Source organism: Dromiciops gliroides, chromosome 3 (assembly GCF_019393635.1).
Source record: "Dromiciops gliroides isolate mDroGli1 chromosome 3, mDroGli1.pri, whole genome shotgun sequence".
Classification (NCBI taxonomy): domain Eukaryota; kingdom Metazoa; phylum Chordata; class Mammalia; order Microbiotheria; family Microbiotheriidae; genus Dromiciops; species Dromiciops gliroides.
The window spans coordinates 622,368,433-622,385,356 of NC_057863.1; the positions used below are offsets into that span (position 1 = coordinate 622,368,433).

At 39.1% G+C, this 16,924-nt stretch overlaps 1 protein-coding gene across 6 annotated transcripts in view; it reads right to left on the reverse strand.

Moving 5' to 3' along the window:
- VPS13D (vacuolar protein sorting 13 homolog D) overlaps positions 1-16,924 on the reverse strand; it is a 338,497-nt gene that overhangs the window by 233,537 nt on the left and 88,036 nt on the right. For all 6 annotated transcript variants that reach the window (XM_043991354.1, XM_043991352.1, XM_043991351.1 and 3 more), the window contains 8 exons: positions 14,565-14,830; positions 12,872-13,005; positions 10,261-10,416; positions 8,350-8,575; positions 7,587-7,661; positions 6,789-6,995; positions 4,663-4,752; positions 1,210-1,350 (listed from right to left, as the gene is read on the reverse strand). In XM_043991354.1, coding sequence (XP_043847289.1) covers positions 1,210-1,350; positions 4,663-4,752; positions 6,789-6,995; positions 7,587-7,661; positions 8,350-8,575; positions 10,261-10,416; positions 12,872-13,005; positions 14,565-14,830 — 1,295 coding nt within the window. The remainder of the gene's footprint in view (positions 1-1,209; positions 1,351-4,662; positions 4,753-6,788; positions 6,996-7,586; positions 7,662-8,349; positions 8,576-10,260; positions 10,417-12,871; positions 13,006-14,564; positions 14,831-16,924) is intronic.

Consider the following 16,924-nt stretch of genomic DNA (forward strand, 5'->3'; position numbering starts at 1 on the left):
TATTAAACCTAGATGGCTCTGGAGGAGAGTAAGGCTGGTGACTTTGCACAGCCCTCCCTCACTTAAATCCAATTCACTGTAAGTCGTGACATCACCTCCTAATGTCATGGTCCTCTTCCAGAATGAAGGACAAACAACAACAAAAGAACAGAAAGAGGAATAAGAAGAGGGGAAGGAAGGTTAGGGAAAATTATTTCACATAATTAGGGTGCACAAGTAGAAGTCTATACAAAAAAAGAAGGGCAGAATAGCTAACACTTGAATTTTACTATCATCTGAACTACTTAAAGAAACATATATAAACAAACACAGAATTCAGTACAGAAATACATTACACTCAACAAGAAAATAGGGAAGGGAAAAAAGTGAGAAGAAAGGTGAATTAGAGGGAGGGTACATTAAGGAAAGGGTTAAGCATAAGCAAAATAAACTCAAGGATGTATGAAAATATTTATAGCTCTATTGGAGTGGCAATAAATGGAAATCTGAGATCTCATCAAGTGGGGAATGGATGAACAAGTTATGGTATATAAATATGATAAAATACTATTGTGATAAAAAAAAGATGAAGGGAATGGTTTCAAGAAACATGGGAAGATTTGTATGAACTGATGCAGAGTATAGTAAACAGAACGAGGAGAACAATGTGTACAATGACAATATTGTAAAGACAAACAACTTTGAAAGATTTAGGAACTCTGTTTAGAATAATGACCAACTATGATTCCAGAGAACTAAAGATAAAATATGCTATCCACCCCTTGACAGTGAGGTGAAAGATTGAGAGTACAGAATGAAAGAGAAAGATATAGACAGATTTTCTTTCAGACACCATCAATAAAGAAATGTGTTTTGTTTGAATATGTATATTTATAAAAAGGGTTTTTCTTTCACTCTTAATGGAAAGAAGGTGGGTTAGAGGGACAGAAGATGGATTTTTGCTGACTAAAAAGAATAAAATTTAATAAAAAAAAAAAGCAAACTGGCCCCACTCTAAGTCAGTCAGTTATGAGGGGAAAAAACCCAAAAAACAAAAAACAAAGAATGGCAACACTAGGTTACCCCAACTCTGAGCATTAGCTAATTCCTTTGAATGGAGAACTTATTCTGGATGACCTGAAGTAATGCTGAGATTTGATTCACTTTACTGGTCTTTGAGATGAAGATGAAAGGCATTGACAAAACCATGTCAATGTTCTAGATTCTTACCTATCAGTACAGAGGTGATATTGATATCCAAACGAGGTTTGGCCTTGGCTTCCAATTTCAGTCGTGGAGGATGGAGGCGGCTGGCTGCCTGTTGTTGCCAGAATACAGAGCATGGCCATGGCTCAATAAACGGCTCCCAGCCTAAAAGAACATAGGAAACATGACATCTGTTCAACAGATCCCAAGAAATGATGGAGGAAAGCTGTTCTTGAATCCTAATGACTGTCTAGCAAGGGTTTACTGAGCTACGGTTGATGGCTTTATACTTCCAATTTATTTCAATGTACTACCTCTGATCATGGGACATCTGCCAGATGGCAAGAGTGTCCACTCTATTTATCTACCACACAGAACCATTAGTGATCTACTCTGAATGAAGTAAAGCATCCCAGACTCGAGTTAGATAAATAAAGCAATTGAGCTATTGTCAAAGAGCTACTGGACTAAAAAAGTTTGACATAACTCAGCTATTCTCTGGGTATGTAAACTGAATATATTTGGAAATGTTTATATCCTGCCAGAAAAAAAATGATTCTTTAATAAAGGTTGAAAAGCGACCAATTTACATATATGGGGGCAAACCAGACATTTTATAAGCCCTTGTTATCTACAAGGCACTATATGCTAGGTGCCAAGTACAGAAAGAAACAAAGGAGCTTCTCTTGGAGAAATCCAACAAATAGGCAGATAAAGTAAAATAAAGTGATATGAGGATAGAGAGAGAACTAGTAACTTGGAGGAGGTGGTAAGAAAGGCTTGACAAAGGCAGTAGCAGCTGAGCCAAGTCCAAAAGGAAGATAAGGATTCTGACAGTGATAGATACAGAGGGAATGGATTCTAGACATGGGGGAAGATGCATGAAAATGCAACAGGGCAAGAAATGGAATAGCAATTTCAGGAGAAAATCCAGTTTGGTTGAATAGAGATTGCACGGAAGGGAGTAATATGAATAATGCTTGAATTTAGTTCTATTCATCCCCAAAGGAGCTGCTTCAACCCTTTTCAAGTATCTGACTTTAAGTGGGCTAAGATGGTTAATGTGGCTCTAAAAAGGGAAATAATTCTCAGAAAAGTTATTAGCATATGCCAACAAGGTCTGAATATACTACAAGATAAGAAATCTAAGTATTATCCAGCCAAATGGAGGGAAAGTGTAACTAATTCTAACACCCAAAATAATCATTATAAACACAAGTTCCTTTAGGAAGTCTTAAGACTCAATTGGTGTAATGCAATCTAATGTAATCAACCCCTTACCATTAGGGATTTCTAGCTTAGAAATCTGGTAGCTTAGAAAAAATGACCTTTCTAAAACCTTCAGCAAGAAAGTTTAATACCTTGGAAATACCTGCCTACTACAGAATGAAATCTCTTCTGTGTTAGATCAAATATTTTCCCCTTCTGTCAAACCACTCTAGCCCCTCATCCATCTAGGAGACATTTCTTTGGATTCACAAGTGCCAAAATCTGGGGGGTGTGTGTGTGTGTGTGTGTGTGTGTGAGTGAGTTGGGGGGGAGGAAAAAGAGTTCTGATCAACTCAAATGTTCTCTAAGTATTCAAGCACAGAGGCAGATTATATGTATATGGTCTCAATGGCTTTCTATATTAAAAATTCTGTCATTTTTAATGGGAAAAAAGCAAATTATTTGTTTTTTAAGAACTACTATTCAACTAGCAAGAACAAACAAAACCAAAAGCCATTCACAACAGAGAAATAATCAAAGGATAGGAAGAAAATGTTCTTAAAATGAGAATTGCAAATTATTAACAACCATATAAAAAATGCTCCAAATTACTAATAACAAAAAAAAATGCACATTGAAACAATTCAGGTTTCACCTCACATCCAATAAACTGATAAGACATTAAAATGGTCAATGGTGAAAAAAATTAAATTAAAAAAAAATTTTTAAAAGGTCAATGGTGGAGGACATATGGAAATAAAGGCACACTACCAAACAGACAGTGGGGCTATAAATTGGTTTAATCATTCTAGAAAGCAATATGCAATTATGTAATGAAAGTGACTAAAATGTACATTCTTTCATCCAAAGATCCCACAGATATATATGTGTGTATATATATCAAGGAGGCTGAAACAAAACGGGGGACTGTAATGATTGGAATGATGCCACCTACTGGAGACTTACTATAGGAAAGCTCCACCATGAGGAGAATGCTTCAGAGGGCAAGGCCATGTGGCTTTTCCTTGGCATCAGGAAGTGACATTTGCTCATGGGTGCTGTCTATCAAGGCTACCAACCAATCAACTTGAGGAGCCTCCTATTTGCTGGGAGGGGACAGGAAGGGGGAAAGAGGGCCTGCATGGAGAGCTATGTCTCTTTTTGGTTCCTGACTTGATGGTGGTGGTGGTGGCAGAGGACTTCACAGGAAATTTGAGGAAAGATAGGAATGCCAGGCTGTTGGAATTCTGTTCTCAATCTTTGTTTTTCTATCTTTCAACAAACCCTTAAAAACCTAAACTCATTTTATCAGTGATTTTAGTCAGTTTCCCCAAAAATTGGGGGAACAGATTAGAACCCAGATTTAGAATCTTAAATTACACAAGGCTAATAACAAAAACAAGACCCCTATATCAAATTAAGTGCCCATAAACTGGAGAACAACTCAACAAGTTGTGGTACTTAGATGTAGTAGAGTATTACTGTGCAATAAAAAATAATGAATGTAAAGAATACAGAGAAGCATGAGATAAGTGATTTGAACTGGTGTCAAACATAGTAAGAATCAAGTAGAATCAAGAAAATATACACAATGACAAGTGTCAATGAGAAGAACAGCAACACAAAAACAGTGGAAACTGAATACTGTAAAATTATTGTCAAGCTTTGCTAAAAAGAAATATGAGAAGGCACCATGCCCTGTTGACAGGAAACACTTATTGACTGACTGAATAACTGCAAAGGTGGGGGACTATAGGTGTGGAATACAATAGTCAGAATTTTTTGGATATGTTGATTAGTTTTGTTGAACTTTTTCCTCTTTTTAAATTCTTTGTGATAAGAGGTGGCTGTCTAGGAAGACAAAGGAGGTATATGCTGGGAAATGTAGAAGATGTAAAAACAAAAGATATCAGTAAAAAAAAAAATTTAATTACTAATGAAGACCCAGATAGCAATAACAGATTCAAAGCTATGGAGAAAAAAAAAAAACAGGCAGAAAAACCAACTGGTACAGTTTCATATTCCAGGATGAGCCAAACTTTAGAATCAAAAATGGTTAAATTACCAAAAAAAAAAAGAAATCAAGTCTTTTTCAGTCATAACCTATCAGATACACTTCTAAAGATGGATAATTTTCATCCTATATATTTCTTCAGCTCTTTGTTGTTTTTTTCCCTTTTGGCTTCATCCAATACAAAATTTATACTGGGTGCAACCAATCCTACTGTGTGTGTGTGTGTTTCTCCAAATCCAAGAGTTCTCACTTACCTGACAATGCACGGTTATAATAATCTCCTGAGAGGGTAAAATGGGCATTACCCTCAGGGTTGGTTCTCACGCGCTGCAGAAAATTCAAACCTACAATAAAAGTGACCACAACCTTAATGCAACATCAGAATAGTAATTATGTTAAAGAAAAACTTCTAACAATCAAGTTTTGATGAAAAATACAACAAATAAATGGCAAAAAAACCCCACTAAATTATATTCCCAAAGGAATCAATTTAATCATGTGTATGCCCCACAGAAAACCCTCAATGTATTCTTATGAGCAAAAGCAGACATGGCCCAAGGATAGGTAAGGCAAAGACAATTCAACCATACAGGGATCATTAAACCTAAGCAAAGATAAGGAACTTGGATCACTTTTCAATTCACTCACACACACACACACAGATCTCACTCTCATTATACGTCTTATATCTCAAGGCTGAGGACACAACAGAGGTTCAGCTTCAAAACAAAGTCTGTACTCAATCATTTTTGCATCATGACCTAAAACAACTGGATCCCTGGATAACCTTAGAGAAATGATTTCTTTTAAATTTTTCACCACAATCTATTGCTTATACTCACATTGAGAGATCACTGAATCTTTATGTGACAGAGAGAAGCTGGCCCTGTTTTTATTTAACCAGGATCAGTAATGTAATGAATTGACAGATTACCAGAAATCAGAAGTGCTTCTCATTCATTTAGCCTATCCTATTTTGTACTGTAGTTATTGGGTACAGAATTCACCTTTCCTACTATGATGTAAATATATCAGTAGCATAAGCTAAGTCTTATTCATCTTTGAGATTCCCTAAGAGGGATTTAAATGTATAAAGTGCTTCAAGAAAGGTCAAAGGATTAAAGGTAAATGACTGAAAGGTATACCATCCTTTTACCAGTTTCATTTATTAAAAAACATATTGGGTCTCAGAGGAGAGATTTATAAGTGGTAACATTGGAAGAATGATTTTGGCATATGGGATTACTTTCTGAACTTGTCTTCTGAAAGAGGTCAGTAACACTAATGCACTATTGGTAGAGTTGTGAACTGATCCAACCATTCTGAAGAACAATTTGGAACTATGCCCAAAAGGCTATGAAACTGTGCATCCCTTGGCCCAGCAATTCCAATACTAGATCTATATCCCAAAGAGAACAAAGAAAGGGAAAAAGATCTATTGGTACAAAAATATTTATAGAAGCTCTTTTTGTGATGGCAAAGAATTGTAAATTATAGGGATGTTCATCAAATGAGAATGGTGAACAAGTCAAGGTATATGACTGTGATAGAATACAATTATGCTGTAAGAAATGACAAGCAGGATGGTTTCAGAAAATCCTGGGAGGATTTATTTGAACTGATGCAAAGTGAAGTGAGAAGAACCAGGAGATCATTGTACACAGTAACAGCAATACTGTATGATGATCAACTATGAAACATAACTCGGTGATTCTGATCGAGACAGTGTTCTAAGATAATTCCAAAGGACTTATGAAGAAAAATGCTAGCCACCTCCAGAGAAAGAACTGATGGAGTCTGAATGCAGATTAAAGCATATTTTTTTAACTTTCTTCTTCTTCTTCTTTTTTTTTTGGTCTGAGTTTTCTTTTGCAACATAACTAATATGGAAATGTTTTGTGTGACTACATGAATAATCTATATCAAATTGCTTGCCTTCTTGAAGGAGAAGAAGAGAGAAAATTTGGAAATCAAAATTTTCAACAACAAATGTTAAAAAGGTTTGTTTACATGTAACTGAGAAAAAATAAAGTTGAAATTAAATGTAAAAAAGAGATCATCAAGAATTCAGAATAAACACTACAATCTTAAAGACATATGAGAAGTTGAGAGATCAGGCATTATTTACATAGCAGATCTACTGATGCAAGAGATATTTCATTCAATGAAACTGTCTATTACCAGTGTACAGAGAAAGGCTATACAGCATAAGAAAACCTAAATTTCCTCCTGGAAAAAAAACACACAAAAAAATCTTGAATAGGTTATTCAAATTTCACCCAATCTACTAGCTAGGAAAATAAACTTGAGCAATATAAAAAAATAGCCAAAGATTCCAAGGTCACTGGGAACATTTGGGATTAATCTGATCCATACTCACGGGAAAAGGTGAGCTCAGCAAGGGGAACGTCGCAATCCATGCAATCATCAATAAAACAGATGCATACACTTTCAGCTTTAATCTCTATTCCCGATAGCAATTGCGTTGGCAGAGTCCCTTGGTTATCTTTGCTGTGAGACACTAATGAGACAGACTTTAGGGGCTCAGCATTTTTAAACAACCAAGTGGCTGCCTTTTTCAGTTGTCCTTCAAAACAAAAACAAAACCAAAAACAATCAACTCAAACAATTCTCAGAGCAGCCCCAACAACCTACAGAGAATATCAAAAAGCATTTCTAGGACTTTAAGGAAAACTCTCCAACAGTCTATGATAAGACACCTCTCTTTATAACAAGGAGAGAAACCAGGTGATGGAGGGTAAGCCTGTTTGTCCCACTCCCCTCACTTGGGAGGACAGGGGACCTTTCTGCTGCTATTCCCCCAGTCTATGTGGCAGAATGCTTATTTCTGTACATATTTTATCACCCCTACAGGATTAGAAACACCATGAGAGAAGGAATCACTTATTTATCTTTGTATCTCTCTCAGCATTTAATGAGAAGTATTTGCTGAATTTGCCCAAACTGAAGAAAGGAAGGTGGGAAGAAAGCAGAGAAAGGGAAGCACTGAAACAAATAGACCAGGGATGGTGCTCAGCAAACAAGATATGTGCCAGGCACATTTTATAATCGGTACAGATTTTCACAACACCGTGGTCCCAAATGAAGTTCAGTGGATTCTCAGAGCAAGTCTATTATACAAACAAGAAAGGAAATTGAAAATTCTGATTCAAATTACCTTGACACATCAAAAGAGCTCGGCGACAGTCCTCCATACTAAACCCCAGTTCTTGCAGTCGGGCCAGCTGTAACTCTGGAAAATTAGAAATATTATAAATGCAACTTTTCTAAAACCACTCAATCCCAAAAAAGCAAAATGCAGACATTTCTCACTGAGATGCCTCATTCCTATTAACAAATAAAAATAAGCCCCTCAAACTGAAGGTTTATGTTAAATATAACCTTTTCTTTTCTTATTGTGATGTCTTTATATTCAGGAGATTCTAAATTTTGTGATTTATATTTACATATATGTATATGTTGTGCAAACTTACATAATAAGGAGATTTAAATATTTGTTCTATTTATATATGTGTGCATGTGTGTATACACATATATGTAAATAACAAAATTTTGAATCTCCTTAATGTAAAGAGAACATGATAAGAGGAAAAAAGTCACATTTAACATATTAACCCTCAGATTGAGGGGTTTCTTTTCATTTGTTAACAGAAATGAGATTATCTCAGTGAGGAATTCTGAATTTCTCATTCTTGATTGATATACATTATATACACATATACACTATATCTCACACACACACACACACACACACACACACATTCTTTGGAAGAAAATATAGGACCTGATCTTAAAGCCTGGAGACATTTATAAAAATAAAAGGAACAGATTATAAAATTTCAAATGAAAGTTCCCTATACTTGTACAAAAGGAATACAAAAGGTTACAAAGAGACAGAGTGGATGGGGTTGAATGCATACCAAGGAGAGGATCAAGAGCGTGCCTGGGGCTGTCCCTGGTTTCAGGGATCGTTGAGGTCTCACTGCTCCTCAAGGGCCCTGGGAGGTGACTGCTGGCAGAGGAAGCCTCCAATACCACTGAGTCTGGCACTGCAACACTAGCTTGCTCTGGGATGGACTTTGCAATGGCCAGAAATAGCTGAACATCATTGTAGGAGAGTCTGATGTCGAGGCTTTGTAAATGAATCTAGCAAAAGAAAACACGGTTAGTTTTCCAAAAGGATACATTGTTTTATTTCCTCCTCTCTCACAGGTACAACTGCTTTTATGAAATCTTTCTCCAACACCAAAAATTAATATGCCCAAAATAACAGATGATGTTTTTCATTCCACGGGTGGCAGGGTGCAAAGATCATAGAACTAGGCCTTGATTCTGAAGTTGGAAGCCCCAGATCTGAAGTTCAAGGGTCACACAACTATCCCTCAATACAACCAGAACCCATGCTTTCATCAGTGTGGGTTCTCCCTCTCCCAACACAGATCATAATCCCACTAAATCTTGGTGGTTGGAGAATCTTCACCTACCACAGAGGGGTGCTGCTCTGGCCACATTCGGGCCTTATCATTTGGGTTAGAATTACCAAAATCTATTATCCACTGGCCTAGCTTGGCCTTCAAGAGCCTGGGCAGATGCTGATGTTAGACACAACCACATCAACTGGAAAATACTAATGTGTTTCTCCAAAAAGGGGGACAACAGCAAAATTCCACTAACTTAATGTTCAGACAACGATGAGGCTGAACTTTACCTCTACCTAAGAAAGAATATTTTTGAAAAAAAGAATCAGGAAATTGAACAGCATGAAGGAAGAGAGCTTCCTCATCTTCCTGGGCAAACCTTCTCACCTGGCAGCATTAAGTAAGCTCATTTTACTCAGGATCTTGAAAGTGACTTTTAGTAAAACAACCCCCTATAAAGCAAACTCCAACATGGTACAAATGAAACAAGCCTCAGACCCCTAATACACTAACATCTATTTTCTCCTGAGACTCGGTACAGATTAAATTTGTGATGGCAATGTGACTATCAAAACCAGAATGTTTTAACAATGACTCAGTGACAACTACTAAGAAGCTTAGATGTGGTTTACTGTTCCCCTCTGAGATCCTTTCAGACTAAGAAACTGATGAATTTATCTAGTAATACAAGTCTCCTTTCTCTTTTCCCAAAGCCCATGGCTCAAACAAATGAACTCCTCCTGTTCCCTCCCTCCTCATTCGTTGTGGTATGCACCCAAATACTATGTAGACAATTATTTTTTAAAGTCTAGGGAGACAAAACACTTATGAGTGGTTCCTTGCTGCCTATCAGATCTGACATTCAAGACTTTTAATTAATCCGCTCCACTTTCCCTCATTATTCCCCAAACGAGCAATCTGCTCCCACGGGCTGGCCTCTTTATCAGTCTCCACATCTACAATGCCATTCCTGCCTTCACGACTCTGAACAGAATGCTCTTCTGAGGGGAAAGCCTTCTCCTCCTCCTTCCTGCCTAGGCAAATACAAGCCCACCTCAAGTCCCAACTCTTTCATGAAACCCAATACTCTTATCTAGCCCACAGTGATTTCTCTCTTCCTTAAACTCTTAGTGTTCCACATAACAGGACACTTGTTTTTCTATTGCCTGGTACCGTTCCTTAAGTTGTTCAAGATCCTACATTGGATGTCCCCGACAAGACTGCAAAGGCTTGAATTCAGTCGCCATTACTTAGTGTTTACTACATCAGAGCCCCACATCCTAGCCTTCTTTTGGACAACCCGCAGCATCTGGCAGAGGCCTGGACATATTCAGAAGGTGTTCAGTGAACAACAGTGAACTGGACTTGACAACACAGAGGGTATTCAGCATCCGCCATCTTTTCCAGCATTACCTCCAGGATAGGAGGAAAATCTTCACTGTTGAAGGCATCCATCAACCCAGAGCTGTTTTGATAAGAAGAATTTCCCACCAGCTCAACTTGAATTTGTACTGGATCAACAATGGAGAGAGCTGTGTCCTGCTCATTCCCCAGGCGGCAGGAAAACACCTAGGAATGAAAATGTAGGGTGGCAAGCATTATTGTCTGAGATTACAAGAGAGCAGCCTCTGGTGACAGGTTGGGGGTTGGCAATTCCCTAGAGTCTCTCCCTGCTGTAAAACTAAACCAACATCTTTATCTTGCTGATGGATGAGAGAAGGGGAAAAAGAGAGCTCACTAACTTCAGTCTCCCCTTTGCTCTCCTTTTAGCATTCTCCAGCACTGCTGAAATGTGTTCGCAAGAGGCTTTGTTAGATTCAAAACCAGCTCATTACATTCTCTTTGTAAATTCTTCCTGAGTGACGGGCCAAGGGGATCTTAGAATTCAGATCCAAGTGTGCTATCCGAAGAATCAAGCTGAAAGGGGCTTCCAGGGTTGAAAGGAATCTCAAATATTCTACCATGCAGTGTTCCTAAGTAAGGCTTTGGGACAAGGAAGCTTCCCTTTTTCTTTTTTTTCCTCCAAAAGCTGCTGCTACACAAAGCCCAATTGTACCTGACAGTTCATTCATCAATCACCAAGATACCTCATTCAAAGCTGGCATTGTGGTGGCTTGGAAAGCAGATGAATTTATGCAATTTCATTATCAACTCACATTAAGACCACACCAGTATGCAAATCCTCAGTTCCCACTCTCAAACTAGGAATGGAACTTGGGGAGGGGGTGCCCAAGAAGAGAGGGAAGGATGAGAACAAAAAATAAAACCTCCCCGAAGATTTTTGTTCCTCTCTATCTGGCAGCAACGCAATGCCCCGCCCCCCCTCCAAAAGAACCAGCAAAACACACCACCACATACTGCTGACAGTGGAAATAGATTTTTTCTTATTTCCTCTGTTAGTGTTGTAGAAAGAGCAGTGGACTTGGGGTCAAGAGAGACCTAGGTTCAAATCCCATCCCAGACACTTAGTAGTAACACAATCATGGCCAAATTAATTAGTATTTCTGCACCTCATTTTCTTCATATGAAAAATGAAGTTAGTATCTACAGTGACTAGCTCACAAGGCTGTTAGAAGGTTCAAATGAGATAATGTATGAAAAATACTTTGCAAATCTTACGGTGTTACATAAATGTCAGCAATTATTACTGAGATACTGCTAAGCAACACCGCAGGAAAGAAGAGCCTAGAAAGGAAGGGAAACAAGGGAGCTTAGCCACTGGCTAAACTCTAAGTCAGGAGTTTTAACCTGGGGTTCATGAATTTGAAGGGGAAAAAGGTATATCTTTATTTACCTAGAATTAGTTTCCTTTGCAATCCTATATTTTTTATTTTATGTATTTAAAAATGTTGTTCTGAGAAAGGGTCTATAGACTTCACCAGATGATCCAAGGGGTTGATGATAAGAAAAATAATAACAATAACAAGAATAATCATAGCTAACGCTTATATAGTACCATGTGCCAAGCACTGTGCTTGTGATCTTCACAAAAACCCTGTGAGGTAGGTACAACTATTAGCTCCATTTTACTGATGTGGAAGCTAAAGCAATCAGAGGTGAAATGATTGCTCAGGATCACACAGCTAATAAGAGTCTCTGGCCATATTTGAACTCGGGTCTTCCTGACTATAGGTCCCAGCACTCTATCTACTATGCCACCTAGCTCTAACCAAATCCTCTGACAGTATGAGGAATGAAATCCAAAGGAAGATCAGTGACCCAGGAATGATACAATGAATGTCTCTTCTATTTGCCTGTTCCCTCCAAGCCTAAAATGTCACTTTTTGAAAGTCTTTCTTTTGGGTATCATCCTACAAGCTCCTCTTCTAAAATGCAGATATCACTAAGCTGTTGGCTTGGACCCCCTCCATCCTGATGATGGGGCAGCATATGAGCACTGGGCCTTTCATGTAACTCCTCATTTTCTATCAGCTGCCCTGCTCCTCCAGGATAAGCTGACCCCCTGAAATCTCCTCACCACTGACTGGGAGCTTTTGATCCTCAGCTCCTTCTCTCCTCCCTCTGGTGCCTCTCCCCCCTGGCTGCAAGGCTGGAGGGTGGAGCAATAAACTCTCCCCAAAGCCTTCCTTTAGAAAACACTCTGAAATTGCAGAACTTTCCAGGTAAATCTCCATTTTCCATCAGCAGCTCTGCTTGATTTTGACTTCAGGGAACATCATGCCTCCATGCCAGGTACTCCCTGGTCCTCCCCCACACCTATTTTTCAATTTCCGTGTGTGTGTGTGTGTGTGTGTGTGTGTGTGTGTGTGTGTGTGTGTGTGTGTGTGTGTGTCTGCGAGCGTGTGGTCTTAGCCTATTACATGGTAAGCTCTGTGAGGCCAAGGACTGTCTTCCTTTTCTCTTATTTGTATCCCTAGCACTTAGTGCCAGGAACATAGTAGGCCTTTAATGAATGTTTACTGAGTTGAACTGAATCCAGCTGTTTTAAATGGACACACTCTCCTTCAGATGCTCCTGTACTAAGCTGGGCATGCATCAGTCAGGACACATCCAACCTCCTCACCTCAATACCAAACAGGCTTCCAGAAAAAGGGCGATCCACAAATCTGGGTTTGTAGGTGAGCACTGTGGTTCCTTTTAATATTATAGCATTGGTATCAAAGCAGGACATATCTTCAACTACCACAAATTCAGTGCCTGAAAAAGATAGCATCAGTTAAAATCCAAAGCCTAGGGTGTGAAGAGCTACCCTGTTTAGTCAGGAAGGGAGCCAGTCCTTCTAAAAGAAACTAAACAACTTTCTATGGGGAAGAAAAACCATTAACCATTAAGATTCGCTCTCCAGGAGGCAGGCATTATACTTTATCTTAATCATAAAGCAGTCATCTGACTACAACTAACAGTAGCTGACCCAACAAGAGTACCTAGTAGGCTGATCACTGCTGAAAGCAGTGTTTCCTCCATAAAAACTATTAAAGTTAGGTATCTTGGGAGATTTTAGGTGTTAAAAATACACAAGAGAGAGAGGGGAAAGTGTCCATTAAAGGCACAGAAAACATACACACATCCTCCACTTTACCAGTAAGCACCACACTGCCTATGTAGCTAGCTGCTCAAGCTCATTACAACAGTTTAAACCAATTTAATTCAGACATTTCTCAAATGAAGAGATGTTGCAAAGACAGTTTGAAGACAGTTTTCAGCTCATTTGAGAATAAGAAGTATAATCGAGCTTTATTCCAAAAGAATACATAGTTTAAATGCACAAGGAAGTCTGCTATCTGAAAAATGGCTGAAATAAAAATGAATAAAAGAAATGAAAAAACTCTTTGTAAAGCAAATCATTTCCCCCAGATTTATCTGCTTTGTAAATCTAGATTTTTCAGACTGATTTACTTAAAGCTGGGTACATCTGAATGAAGCTTTAGAATGAATAAACTAGGGGCAGCTAGGTGGTGCAGTGGATAAAGCACCGGCCCTGGATTCAGGAGGACCTAAGTGCAAATCCAGCCTCAGACACTTGACACTTACTAGCTGTGTAACCCTGGGCAAGTCACTTAACACCAATTGCCTCACCAAAAAAAAAAAAAGAATGAATAAACTAGAGCCAATTAACATGGAGCACCTTTGCCTTGGGTGCCTAAGCAGGGGCTAGCCATCAAGTGATCCCAAGAGAATGAAGGTGCCAACCTTTGAGGGAGAAGGACTAACTGGCTCAGCTGGAATCCAAGACCATCTAAGCAAGCTGCATATATCCCAGTGTGCATGTAAGCAAGGGCCATAGGTTCCTTTGACACAAGTTGCAGAGAAAAGGTTCTATAATAAATGGATTGAGGTCCTAAAGGTCACATTAAGAATCAATAAACTGGGGGCAGCTAGGTGGTGCAGTGGATAGAGTACCAGCCCTGGATTCAGGAGGACTTGAGTTCAAATCCAGCCTCAGACACTTAACACTTACTAGCTGTGTGACCCTGGGCAAGTAACTTAATACCAACTGCCTCACCCCCCCCCCCCAAAAAATCAATAAACTGGGAAAAAAGAATCAACAAACTGAGGGCAGCTAGGTGGTGCAGCAGATAAAACACTAGCCCTGGATTCAGGAGGACCTGAGTTCAAATCTGGCCTCAGACATGTGACACTTACCAGCTGTGTGATCCTGGGCAAATCACTTAATCCTCATTGCCCCACCAAAAAAAAATATCAATAAACTGAACATTTGGTTCAGTTCAATATGGAGGCCTGTCTGATTCACTCACCTGTCACATTGACCTTTACTTCCAGGTGCCTCTCTGTAGTCACTGGCAAGGAAGACCGTTTGGTGACTACCCCACTTTTCACTGTTTTGGGGAACACTGCTGTTTCACTGATAGAGGTACGCTGGCGTGAAGGAGTTACACTATCTGCTTTCTTGACATCACTGGGAGTATGGAGAAAATCATGGACCAGCAGTAGCCAGTCAAATATGAGGAACACCCGGAGGTTGTTGAGAACAACTGTAAAACAGGAAGAATCCTTGGTGGATCTAGAGGAAGAGGAAGAGAGGACCAAAAAAAAGAAACAAAAAAGTTATGTCATTCCATTTGATGCTTTTCCTCACTCATTTTGGTGTCTGGTATTCCAATGTTTTCTAAACTAAGAAGATCAGTAAACAGAGAGCATGAGAACTGTAATAACAGATTCAGCCTCTAGCTAATACAAGGTAATCACACTTTTTTATACTATAAAAGTACAATAAATGCAATAGACTAGTTTAGAGTTGCTAACAAAGTACTTGGTCTCCTTAGTAACTAAAATATTTTCCTTTATTGACCCCATGTTAAAAGGGAAGGCATGACTAGATGAGATTTAACGTGGAATGAAACGAATGTCTCTTCATGGTTTAGATCTCCTCACCTAAAGAAAAAGGTACAAGCAACAGGATAAAGTCAGAGAAGGCTGGAGCATGGGGAAAGGGTGCGGATGAGGAAAGACTCATGACGCTCAATTCCAGATCTATGTTAGATGTCTATGGAGATCCAAGTATTGTCCTCAGAGCAACATGTGATGAAAGGCAAATGTGTGTATGTGTGCATGCATGCGTATTGTGTTGGAGGATAGAGGGAAAGGGAAAGAAGTGAATGCATGCTTAGGACATCCTTATAGGGACATGCCAGGTAACTAACTTTGGCCCCACCCCTCCAAGAACAGGAGTTTCCTTTGAGTGAAACATTACCCTCTGCAAGCTGCTCTTAGAGAAGAAGGTAATGCTCAGTGTCTCCACCCACTGCTATTACTATTAATTCAAAAGCATCTGACTTGAGGAGGTGGCCATAATTGGTTTCCCCAGCCTCTCTGGGGAAATCTGGCTTGCTGTTTTCAGAAAAGGACAGAACAATGAATGTCTCCCTTCACACAGACCCAGCATTTATCACAAACATTTTCCCTTTTGTCAGAGAGAAAAAATGCTACCCTCAGTGAACTTTTTCCACCCCATTTTGAATGCAAATTGAGAGGCTAGGCACTTAATTTGATGATCTAGAATGTCAAAGTGTGTCTGATCCCCTTTGCTGGAAAATATTTCAAGCATTTAAATACTGTGAACCAATTTATATTTGACACACACACATCACAGCTAGGAAATCTCAACAGAGGGATAATTCTTCTGTGAGAAGCTTCTGCACTCTGAAGTTACAATCAAGATGGCATTTAACCCTCTCACCACCAGGACTATTTTTTTCAATAAAAGGTAAGACTTAATTATTCAGTTCCAGGAATTTGTGAGCCAAAAGGAAATAGTACTCAGTGCAGAAAAATACCGTTTCAAAACTCCCTATCTCCATAAAGATGGAAATATGGTTGGTAGGACAAATGACTGTCAGAGAGCCAAATCAGATAACCTTAAAGAGAAAGCCCCAAAGTAGCTGTACTCTGTATATGGACACAACACACTCAAACAGTCTCCTACCCCAACCTTGCTTTTCAAACAAATATCAACTGCACATCAAAACCAGCTTATCTGACTTCACCAATTCAATGACTAGAGTTCAGGTGGGGCCTGGTAACTACTGAACCTTGAAGGCTTGTGAAAAAGTGCTCTAGAACCTTATTCCCATTTACAAATTAAGCACCTACTATGCATGCCAAGCACCATATGTGCTACCATGCTTGTCCATGCCTGGCCTATACTGAGTGTTTAATAAACAGTTTCTCTCTCTCCCTCTCACTCACTCACTCATTCATTCATTCAGGACGGAATAGCTACAGCCCCTGGTGTAATGGTGCTACAAAGGAATTCATAAAGCATATCTCTAGAGCAAATGTGCATAAAAACAATTCCCCACTGTCATTGCTATCAGCACCTCTGTCACCATCATCCTCCTCCTCTCAGGGACCCAATGCTTAACTAGACACTATTTCTCTCCCAGAGTTACACAATAAGTACTTCATATACATATATATCTGTTGATTGACCACTGGATGTATCATCTCACAGAGGCATTTTCTTCATCTTTTCACACTTTCCATGGTTTCTTCTACTTCAAAATTTCATAGCAATAATACATCTGCTGGCAACAGGCATCAGGAGTACGAACACTATTAGTGGTATGTCATATAACTTTCCCCCAAATGAAAACAC